Source organism: Sminthopsis crassicaudata, chromosome 1 (assembly GCF_048593235.1).
Source record: "Sminthopsis crassicaudata isolate SCR6 chromosome 1, ASM4859323v1, whole genome shotgun sequence".
Lineage (NCBI taxonomy): Eukaryota > Metazoa > Chordata > Mammalia > Dasyuromorphia > Dasyuridae > Sminthopsis > Sminthopsis crassicaudata.
The window spans coordinates 513,193,877-513,205,964 of record NC_133617.1 but is presented as its reverse complement, the minus strand read 5'-3'; the positions used below and the strand labels follow the sequence as shown (position 1 = coordinate 513,205,964).

Below are 12,088 nucleotides of genomic sequence, written 5' to 3'. Positions count from 1 at the left end.
TACCCAGCCATCAGATTAGCAATATATGACTCATGAATTTGAATTGTGTTCATAATAGTGGTATAGTACATATACTTGAATCCACTGGTGTTCTAAGAGTTTCCAGGCGGTAAATTGAACTTAATTGGTTCTTCCAAAAATGAGTTTGTATTCAAACAGAGTGACCGAGACAATCTGTATGACAATTGATGGACTTGAAGTTGCAACAGTAGAATGATGATGATAATGTAAAGGAATCACAATTATATATTATCTTTTGACCTCCTTCCTGCTAACCTTATGAGGTAAGCAGGGAAAAAGATTGTCATCCACCATTTATAGGTGAGGAAACCAAGTCTCAGAGGCAAAGCTTGCTCAAGGTCACATAACTAGTATGATAAGAACCAGGGTTCAAATTCAGTTCTCCGTCCTGGCACAGTGGGTTTTATTCCTAAACTACATGTCCCTGGATCATCATACATAATTTACATTTATTATTGGCAATGAGTCATGTTTTTTTAAACTAAAGAATACTATACTTCAGTGTGGTATTTTCCAATGTAATTAGAAATTGTACTTAATCACCCTGAATTGTTCACATCCTCAGAATTCTAAAGGCACCAAATGATTATTGGCCATCTAATGAAGGCCAAAGTGATTTCATAGTCAGCTAGATGGTGCAGTAGAAAGAGTACTAGACTTGGCATTAGGAAGACTTATTTTCCTGAGTTTAAATCTATCCTCAAGCATTACTTACCAGTGTGACCCAGGGTTTAAAACAATCCTATTTATCTCAGTTTCCTCATTTATAAAATGAGCTAGAGAAGGAAATGGCATACCATTTCGTTATCTTTGCCAAGAAAACCCCAAATTAGGTCACAAAGAGTCAAAAATGACTGAAACAAGTTAACTCCATTTGAAACACAATGGGCTTTTTAAAAGCCTGTTTTGTGGAGGGGGAGGGGAGTTTCAGAGCTTTATTTTCAAGAAATCATAAATGAAAATTACACAGGTCAAAAAGTAAATCATCCTCGCTTTTTGAAAATGATTGATGGGTTATTAAAATGATTAAAATAAAATAAACAACCTAGCTCCCAAACTCCAAAACATTTTATAAAATATAAGCTTCTCGGCTAATACCAGTCATCTTGACTTTTGTCTGCCACTGGACTTTGATGATTCTGGAAGAGAGAGAGAGTGAGGCTGATGACTTTGTGCAGTCCTACCTCATTTAAATTCAACTCATGAACAAACCAAGACACTAATTCATAATGTCATTGCTTTTCTTCAAGAATGAAGGATAAACAACAGCAATTAGTTTCTTTTGTAATAACCAGATTGGGTGTACAGCTGAAGGCAGTTGGTGGCACAGTGGTTAGAACACTGGACCTAGAGTCAAGAAGTTCAAGTCTAGCCTCATATTTGTTGGTTGGGTGAATTTGATCAGTCAGATAACATCTCTCTGACTAGGTTTCCTCATCTAAAAAATGTAAAATTGATAGCTTCCACCTCAGAATAATTGTGAGAAGAAAATGATATAACTTTGAAGAGATTTGTAAAACTTAATATGATCTAAATACTAGCTATTATTATTAACAACAAGGGAAAGTCAACCATGCCCACAGTAAGGATATAAACCAATGACTTGCTATTGTAACCCACCTGAACCTTAGACCTTAAAGCAGATCAACTCAACAGATTTACTGAGCACTATGTTCTCATGACCTATTTCTTGAGGAGCCAGTGTGCTATGTCACATTTTACTTACATGGTTTTCTTAACAGGTGGTTCAAAGTAATGTTTTGTTTTTTTTTTTTTTTTTTTTTTTTATATATATATATATATATATATATATATATATAACCAGTCTTGGAGAATGAAAAGTTTAAGGAAAATACTCATCTACTTTTCCCCTTTTTATTTTTAGCTTTGCTGTACAGATCATCCTGAAGAAGGAGGCTTACCATCCTACGTATTTGCCCTAATGGCCATTTTCTTTCTTCAGCAAAGAAAAGAACCAGTTCTCCCTGTATATCTAGGATCATGGGTATGTTTCACTTTTTTTTTTTTTTTTTAATTATGAAATTGTATCTTTTACAATAAATAAATTTGCTTCAAAGCAGAGTTTTCTCAGTTTTAGCATTGAATTCATATTTCCTTCCTAATCAGGATAATTCAGTTCAATTAATTATGTTTAGGCACTGGGAAACATTCAAATTCTAAACAAGACAGCCTTATAAAATTATCAGATGCATTAGAGATTGAGTGTTGAGGGAGAGGGAAAGCAACTCATAATAAAGAGTTGCTCTTTAAAGGATGGGTAGGAATTGATGAAGAAAAGAGGATATTCAAAAGCACAGGAAGTGACAAAAGCAAAAGCACAGAATTGAATGAGTTCATTGGGTATGTAGGAAATATAATATTTTTTCTGAAAAACAGCATTATATGTTAAAGAGTGATGTGAGTTATGGTTTAAAAGTTTGAGTGGTGCCAGATTGTGAATAGCCTTGAGTGCCACAAAAAGCAGTTTGAACTAGGCATAGTTAGCAATAGAGAATCACTAAATATTTTTGAGCAAAGGAGTGACATGACTAGACCATTGCATAAAGATGGATTAGAAGAATTGGTTGGAGAATAGAAGCAGGAAGAATTAAGAGACTGATCACTAATTTGTTACATTCTATGAAAAAAAGTCAGGCACCTAAGAGAATGTACTACATTCTATTCTATGACTTTTTCCCCCAAAAGAAATATGAACATTTTAAGTGTTTTGTTTTTGTTTTTAAGACATTGTAAGCTAGAGAAAAGCACAGTGGATAGAGAGATGATCTATGAGTTTGGACCTGTTTACAGTTCTGCATCAGATACATTTTGGCCATGTAAGCCTGGCCAATCATTTGGCCTTGTCTCAGAAACTCTTAAGACTAGGTTGTAAAAAGGTTGTCTTATGAATTTGGGAGAAGCAATTTCTCCTTATCAGGAAGAGTTTTATACCCAATAAAATCGAAGGGAGTGTGTATGTGAGTGTATTCTTGAAAGAAAAGTACACTCAACCCTAAATATACATATATGCACAATGTAGAGAAAATACACAATATTTATATAAATAAATACATCTTCTTGAATTTACTTGTAAATTCTTAAATCCTGCCATTTGAACTATTTTGAAACAATGACAGTGCAACAATATGAATAATTACAGAAAATAGTAATTTGGTTATCCTCAGGAGTCCTCTGCTCTTAACTTCCAAGTTATTCATCATTGTCTCTCTTGGGAGTGCACTGATGAAATTATTTTGACAGACCCTGTTTCAAACTCAGGTCTTCTGATTCCATACCCAGTGTTCTTTCTTTTGTCCATTCTGGTTTCTGTTATGTAAAGAAAAATGTTTTCTATGTATTTCTGTACAAAATAATATTTTGATAAATCATTTTATAGATCTACAAAATTCTCTTAGGAATAGTATAACTGTTTACTCTACTTAAAGGAAAAAGAGGACATGTACCCACTTACTCCAGCTTTTTCTTCCTTTTTTCTTTTCCTTTCATCCCCTCTTCCCACTGGGGAATTGTGAAAGAAAGGGAAAAAGCTGAACTGAATTAGAGATGTTGGGTTGCAAAAGACTGAATTTACTTTCAATGGGGAAGGTCCTGAAGTTTGCAGCTTTCCAGAACTAATCCTGCTCATTTGAACTCAATTTGGATAAGTGTAAAAAAACACTATATTTGATAAAGAGCTGTTCCTGTTTTCATCCCAGATGCCATGTTAATTTACCAACCTTATGTTACTGGACATGCTTTATCTGAATATTCAATTCGAACTTTTTCAGATCTTTCCCAGCTTTTGTGACTATAATATCTTTATACCAAAGAAAAAGCCTGAATTTTTTTTCTTTTTCTTTTATGGGATGTTTGTGGTACCTTTTATTCTGACCTTAAAATAGCAAAACCACAATGGAGAAAGTCACAATATGGAAGGGCTAAACTATCTTGACATTTCCAAATGCTACTCTCAAGTTATTTTTACAAAGAATTCTCCTTTTTTTTAAGTGTCATTACCTTGTGTTAGATATAGGTTGACATTGTGAAAAAAAAAAAGTTGTACATCTTTATGAGTCTCCTTGTATTAGTCCTTTCAATCTTAATTTTTTTAAGCTATGATAAAAGATTTGTGGGAAATCAGTCTCCTATTTACAACTAATATTTCTAGTTGGTGCCTTTAAAAAAAAAATACTTCAAATAAGAAAGTAGTGCACTGAGAGCCAACATTTTTTTTTCCACACATGTAAAAAAAACTTTGTAGATAGTTCAACAAGATTTCTTAGGACTCCCTTTAATATATTCTGTAATGGAATTTTCTATGGGATAAAATCTAGCAATTATTTAAGATTGATAACCATTGATATAACAATAAATACTGTTTTTAATTTAAGATTGATTTTGTCCTGTTTTCCTAGATTGATGGATTCTCATTGAATAAATTAGTAAATTTTAACCTTAAAGAAGTTGAAAATGATTTGGTGGTGTGGGAACAGACTACTTCTATGAGAGATGATGAATCATCTAAGGAAACATCTTTTACACGAGGAAAGGTCTGAACTTATTTTTATCTACTTTCATGATTAAACTGAAAAACAGTTTTTAATTAACCAAGATTGGTTAATTGATTTATTATTGATAATTTAGTTCAATGCAAGGAAAATTGCATTGATTTTATAGACTTTTCCGGTTTCTTTCATATTCCTTTATTGCTTATTTCTATATATTTCTGTACAAAATAATATTTTGATAAATCTGTCTTTGTGTGCCTTCACATTTTATAGATCTACAAAATTCTCTTAGGATAGTAAAACTGTTTACTATACTTAAAGGGAAAAGAGGACACGTGCCCACTTACTTTCTCATCTCATTGCTTGCCTTTTTTATAGAGAATGAGCTGCAGAGGCAAAATTCAAATAATAAACCACCCTATTTAAGACAGCAGTGCAAGAAATGTCACAAGGGAAGTCAAGATTAATTTTCTTACATTTCCCTTATAACATAATGGCTAACACACAACATTCATTTGGATTTATAATCAAGACTAAGATGACCTTCAAGTAAATAGAATTCAGGGAAAATTTGGGCTCTAAGTCCAGTTTGATTACTTACTTTAACTCTGTTAAAGCTCCTTAGTTTTCCAGGGTTGAAATGAGATTATCTATAGGCAAAATTCTTGACTTCTAGTAATAAATTCCATAAATGATAATCATGAAATACTTAAAGCATCCTTTGAAAGAAACCTTCTGAAAAGCATGGCATAATGGGTAGAGCTTCCATTTCAAAATTAGGAAGACCTCTGTTCAAAAATTGTTTGTAACATAAATTATATATATTACCCTGAGCAAACTTTTGAATGACCCAGACAACGGGGAAAGACTTAACTTGCAGAGGTAGTACTACCAGTCTTCCCTCAGAGAGAATCCCCCATATCAACTGAAAAAACTTTCCTGAGAGGAGCTTATATCTGCCCTTTCAGCCTTAGTATTTAATAAGATTTTAATAAAGGTTTGTGCAAAAGGAGATGAAAAATAGGAAAATATTACTTGTTGTTCAGATCCCTAAGAATATGATATTTGTGGCTTTTTTATCATCTACTTTTGTCACCTACTAAAATGGTGTTCCAATTTTGAAACACCGTTTTTCCTTAATATTTCCTGAATATCAAAGTATAATTCTTTTTTGACGTGTTTATAGTTACACTATATAACAAGATGAGGTTTGGGGACACAGATACAAAGAGAAAGTATGCTATGAATTATAACAACTGTGAACTTGGGATCATAAAAAACTTGGATTTAAGTTCCACATCTGATAATACACAATAATGCCTGTATAATCAAGAGCAAGTCATATAACTTGTCAGTGCTAAAGGCAACAGAGAACTTAATGATGTACATAGTCACTTTCTGCATTAGCTATTTCTATATTGATGAAATTACAAACCTTGACCCAAAACACCAAGAAGTATTATATGAAGAGACCTAGAGTTTCTAATTGCAAAGGATTCCCAAGGTCATCTAATCTAAAACATGCTAAAAGAATACATCCCCTTTTATAACATCCTGAATACAGTCATTCATTTTCTGCTTGAAAAGACCTCTTTTAATAGTAAACTTAACTCATAAAACAGTCCATTCCATGTCTAAGTAATTCTAATTCTTAGGAAATTTTTCCTTACATTGAACCAAAATTTTCCTACATGTAACTTCCACTTATTGACCCTAGTTCTTCCCAATGGATGATTCTTCAAATATCTGAAAAAAGCAAAAAATCCAATAGTAATAAAAAACTAAACAAATATTTGAATTTGGGAGATTTGTATAAATTAGCCAAATTATGGCTTTATTTTTTAATATAAAATCAGAATTTTGTATTCTTGAGACTGCCTAGCATAATAAAAGTAATGGCTTGAAAGTTAACAGACATGCTTCTTGGTCTCTGGACAAGCATTTTATGTTTCTGTACCTCGGTTTCTTCATCCACAAAACTGGAATAATTTCTAATGTACCTTGGAACTTTAAAATTTATTCTATGATAGAAAATACTTGTATTTTCTTCAAATGAAAATATCCAAACATATGTATGTTTTAAAATCCAAACTTTTTATATCAGAAATTAATTGACATCAAAACTAAATATCCAGTCATAAATGCATTGTCCTTATAAATCTGGGTAGCCTAAGATCCTGTTCTCTTTACTTTTTTTCAGTATCCACTTCAAGAGTATTATTAGTAGGGGACAGGACTGAGAATCTTAGTATCTTTTATATAATCCTTATTGTATTCACTACATTTCATAAATTGGAAGTCACAAATATGCCTAATGTAGCAGTAATTGCTTTTTTCACACTGAAAGGTATTGTTAAGAGAATGATTACATGGTAGTTGACATAGTAGCAATTTAATATTTACAAAAAACTTTACACATACTTCATATTTCTCATTGAATCCTTGTGAGGCAAAAGTATTGTTATTAGTAGTATTCTCATTTTATAGTTAGAAAATTGAGACAGAGAATTTGCTCATATTAATAAAACAAGTAAATATCAAAGGCAGGATTATCAAGTGGTATCTCTCTTAACTCCAGTTCCAGTTTCCTTCCCAGTACTCCATGCTATCTCGGTTAGATCCCAGTCCTATCTAAAGTATAATAAAAACAATTGCTGGTACATAAAACTTATTTTTTTTTGTGATCAGTTTAAGCTCCATGTGAAAAGATTTTCACATTCAGAGCTGTCCTTAAGTTTTATTTTATTAAAACAGAATCTGTATAATTTTATTTATCTGATTGTTTGGACACATATAATGCTGAAATTTCTTTTCTTTTTTTTATTAATAGGTTCCATTGGTATTTGATTTAGAAAACCAATGTTCTGCACCAGTTGGGCAGCTCTGGGTAGAATTGCTTCGTTTCTATGCTTTAGAATTTAATTTGGGTGATTTGGTCATCAGTATACGTGCCAAAGAAGCTATATCTCGTGAAGCAAAAGATTGGCCCAAAAAGCGCATTGCTGTGGAAGGTATCCAGATTTTTTACCTTAAAAAAAACTAAAAACAAATGCAGATCTAACAGCATGTATTTCAGTCTTCTTTCATCACCTTCATACAAGGTGTACCAGAACCCAGCAGTAAAGTAAACAGTCAGGATAATCCTCGTACTAATAGTCTGTATGTGTCATTCAGCTCAGTACAGTGTCATGCTTGGATCTCAATTTAAATAACTGTAGTATAGGCAATATACTAATTACACAATCACTAAATTTAAATGATTCCCTAAAAGTTAAAAAAAAAAACAAAAACTGATTATAAATCTTTACTTCTAGGTTCTGTTACATCCATTTTTCTATTAATTGATTAGTTTCATGGACTCCAGCAATTCTGCAGATATGTTGTATTGTTATGAAGCCTCCAATGATATTTAAAATGTATTCATATATTCCTTTGCATAGGGCTCATTAAACCAGATCTACATTGCAATGAAATACACTGATATATTATTCAGTAGGCATGGAAAGTGGACTGGCCTCTTAAGCCATTTTCAGCTTTTAGAAGTTAGGCTATTCCATAATTGAAACATATAGAAATCTAAATTTTTTCCCCTTTTAAAACATTTTTAAGAACTTCCTCATAATTGTAGCTGAAGGAATCTTCAGTATGGAATTCCCTTATTTTTGCTTGATTTTTTTTTTTTTTCAAGCTTTTATGTTGCATAAGAGGGTTTTTTGCATTTTGCATAAAATTCTGTGTGCAGTCATGGGGATCTCACATTTTTAAACCCTCCCCTGCAGTTTCTCTGGCTCAGCTCTTCTGGCCAATTGCCTACCCTGCTGGAGTTTTAGGGGAGGAGAGCGAATTGTGAGAAGTGGTGTCTCCTCCTCGTGCCTCCCTCTCACCCCTGGAATTCAGTCCAGCCAGTTCAGTGATGGGGCTTCACAGGGCGGAAGAGTAGAGGTAAGCTTTACAAAGACTGGCTGAGTGGGGGAGGCAAAGCACTCAGCAGAGCTTTTCAGTGTAGGATGCAGTCCCAAAAGGCTTAAGAGCCAGATTGATAGTTTCTTTTCCATTGCCACTATCACATAACTAGATAAGGAAGGGATACTGGTGTTGTGCAAGTGGGTTGGTTATAAGAGATAATTTTGACATTGGAGTTTCTTCATATGAGAGATTTCATCATATGAAAGATGATATTTTCCCTTCTCTAGCTTGACTCCCAAATGAAAATAGCCACATTTAAGAAATAGTATTCATTTTATCTGAATTACTGTTCCTTTTTTAATGTAAAATATATTGATTGTTTTCAAAGTAAAATATAAAGACATTGCATTTTTGTTGTTGTTACAGATCCATACTCCGTTAAGAGGAATGTGGCAAGAACTTTGAACAGTCAACTGGTTTATGAATATATACTTCATTGTTTAAGAGCAACATATAAGTATTTTGCTATCCCCCACAAAAAAGCAATAAAGACCACTCCCAAAAAGCCTTTGAATATAAATATAGATGCATCTCAAACATCCAAAAACCTAAAAGATGATGTAAAGCATGACCCTGAGGTACAAGTAATAAATAACAAAATCGTGGTTGTGAGTGACTATATTGATGCTACCAATACTGTAGAAAACTTCAAGACACATCAAAGAAATATAAAGGTGTTTGATGGTTTTGAAAGCCCAACAGAAGAGTTAGGAGATGCTCAAGTTGGAATCAACCAAGGAGACTTAGATTGTATCATTGAAGAAGTAATTTTTGATGATTCTGAGGATTTCAAACCACACTATGAGGAAACAGAAAGTGGAAATGATGAAGATGAGGAGGAGGAGGAAGAACCTGACAGACAAGACTGGGAGAAAAATTTGACAACTATGGATCAAGAATTAGATGATGACAGTGAAAATGGAGAACTACTTGCTCATACCAATGATCTTGACATGGAGACTGACAGCATTTCAGATTTAGAGAGTTTCCAAAACATTACAATAACTGAAAGGGATGATTTTGTTACTATAGATGACAAAGTTGACATGGATGAGGAAAGTACAGAAGGTACAGATGAATTAGAAGACTCAAATAAGGTTACACATTCAGTACAGGGCCAGACATCAGAAATCACTAATTCAGATGATGAGGAAGAGGATGAAGAAGAAGCCAGGCATACCATCAATGAAAGAGAGAGTGTTATTGTACAAGATGAGTTAGACTCATATACTGGATATGGGGATGAGGATGCCCTCTCTGAAGAGGATGGATTGATTGTTCCTGTTAAATATGAAGATTTGAAAGAAGTTGGAAAAACTGTAGATGAATCCTTGCTAATGGAATTAAATGAAAAGTATCCTCTTAGAGAAGAAAATGTATGTGAGGAAGATTCAGCTTTAGATCATTTGGACCTATTCTACGAATTTAGTAAACCTGTCTTCACCAAGGGCAAGGTAAAAAATTTAACTGCCAGAGAAATAACTTGGATGTTTCTTTGTTTATTTTTAATTTTGTGTATATAAATTTATTTTTCATTTAATAGAACAGGCTTACTGAAATGATTAATAATGATTATTTGTTTGATTTTTAAGCTCAAATTGATTAACCAGACTTCTTTCTAGGTTTTAACATTCCTCCAATTTCCTGCCTAAAACTATTAAAAGTTGCTAAGTATTTCAGCTATATCATACTATACTCCACTCTTGATGATAGTTTCTCTTTGAGGAAGTTAAAAGTAGAATATTTTACTGGAAAAGATTAAGAACTCTGATACTTGAAATTGCCTTTAAGTCTTTTTGCCTTTCCCTTTCATGTAGCCTCCTACTGTAGTATGTAGTTTGTGTAAGCGAGAGGGTCACCTAAAAAAGGATTGCCCTGAAGACTTCAAAAAAATTGAACTGGATCCTTTGCCACCGTTAACACCCAGATTTTCAAATATATTAGACCAAGTGTGCATCCAGTGTTACAGTAAGTTGTCAACATTTCTTACTAATTTCTAGGAACTTTAAAATAGGCTTCAAAAAATTACCAACCCAGGTGATAACTTAAGATTTTGAGAAATAACAATATCTGTGTATCAATCTTTACTTCTTTTAATTTTTAACTGTTTCCAGTATTGTGTTCATTATAAGGATTCATTCTTTCTTTAGGGTTCTAAGTTTCAACTGAAAAGTAAAATACAGAAAAACTTTTAATAATATTTTCATTTTAAGCATTACAAGTAAAAGTATTTGTCTAACTAGAGTAGTCTCTTTGCTTTACTAGTATTTGTTAATTAACCAAAATCTGTTTTATCTCTCCCTCTTATCCCACTGTATACTTACCCTTCCTCCTGCCTCTGAAATAAGAAAAAAACCCTTGTAACGAATATGTACAGTCAAGCCAAACAAATGCCCATGTTGGACATTCCCCCCAAAAAATAAGTCTTATTTTGTACTCTTGAATCTCTGTAAGAGAATGGGTGGTCTTCTTCATTATCAGTCCCCTGAAATCATAGAACATTACTCAGAGCTCTTAAGCTTTCAAAACTGCTCAAAACAGACCATTTTAACAAAATTATGTTTTATAAAGTTTCAGGGTGATCTGTAGAAGTACTTTTATTGTTAATAATACCAAAAAGTAGTTGCTTTTGATAAGATAAGAGTAATTTATTATTCCTTCTTGAGATCAGACTGTTTTAACTTTGTGATTATTTTGTTTCTATAGTAGTGTTTTACACATAAAAGATACTTACAAAATTGGGGATAGAGAAAATTTTTTCTAATAAAAGCTTGGTTCTTTTAGTTCTTGGACAAACTTTTGAAAGCTATTTAACTAAAAGTATTTCTTGTTATTTTAAACAGAGGATTTTTCTGCAACTGCTTTAGAAGATCAGGCTCGTGAACATATTCGGCAAAACCTAGAAAGTTTCATAAGACAGGAGTTTCCAGGTAAGATTATTTATATGACATTTTTTTCTTAGTTACCATTTCTAGAAGAACAATAATTTTGTTCTAAACTTATTGACTTAAAGAAAAATAAATGATGATTGTTTGGTATTGTGGTTAATATAGAAAATTATAGTAGTACACCATTGGTTGAATATTGAAATATTGTTTTTATTAACAAATGCCATGCATGTATTTTATTTCCACTTGAAGATTTAACTGAAATTTAAAATTATATCTCAAAAAAAATTTTTTAAGTACTACTAAACTTAATAACTGTAGATGTAGGAAGATGCTGTAGATTTTACCTTGAAATTTATGTCCTAAAACTTTGACAATCACACAAATGTACATTTTTCTTGCTTTATATAATTTGCCTTTAATAAAAGAAAACTTTGAGGTAAATAAGAGATGGAATTCTAAAATAAACCAGAAATTAAGTGAGATCTATATTTGTTTTCAGTAAGATTGTTAAAAAGTTGGAAACTTACTTTGTTTTTTTAAAGCTTTACAGCTCTTTTTTTTTTTCTTTTTTTACACAAAATAATATATTTAATTTTCTGTTTTCAGAAGTATCTAACCCAGTTGACCATTCTTAAGAATGCCTGTTTGAAAATAAAATTCCCTCAAAAAAATTAATTACTATTTATAATGCATTTCTAATAG

The 12,088-nt window shown here is 32.3% G+C and overlaps 1 protein-coding gene across 8 annotated transcripts in view; it reads left to right on the top strand.

The window, feature by feature from the left end:
- TUT7 (terminal uridylyl transferase 7) overlaps positions 1 to 12,088 on the top strand; it is an 86,858-nt gene that overhangs the window by 30,087 nt on the left and 44,683 nt on the right. For all 8 annotated transcript variants that reach the window (XM_074281656.1, XM_074281660.1, XM_074281655.1 and 5 more), the window contains 6 exons: positions 1,907 to 2,026; positions 4,437 to 4,571; positions 7,360 to 7,540; positions 8,862 to 9,949; positions 10,313 to 10,463; positions 11,339 to 11,425. In XM_074281656.1, coding sequence (XP_074137757.1) covers positions 1,907 to 2,026; positions 4,437 to 4,571; positions 7,360 to 7,540; positions 8,862 to 9,949; positions 10,313 to 10,463; positions 11,339 to 11,425 — 1,762 coding nt within the window. The remainder of the gene's footprint in view (positions 1 to 1,906; positions 2,027 to 4,436; positions 4,572 to 7,359; positions 7,541 to 8,861; positions 9,950 to 10,312; positions 10,464 to 11,338; positions 11,426 to 12,088) is intronic.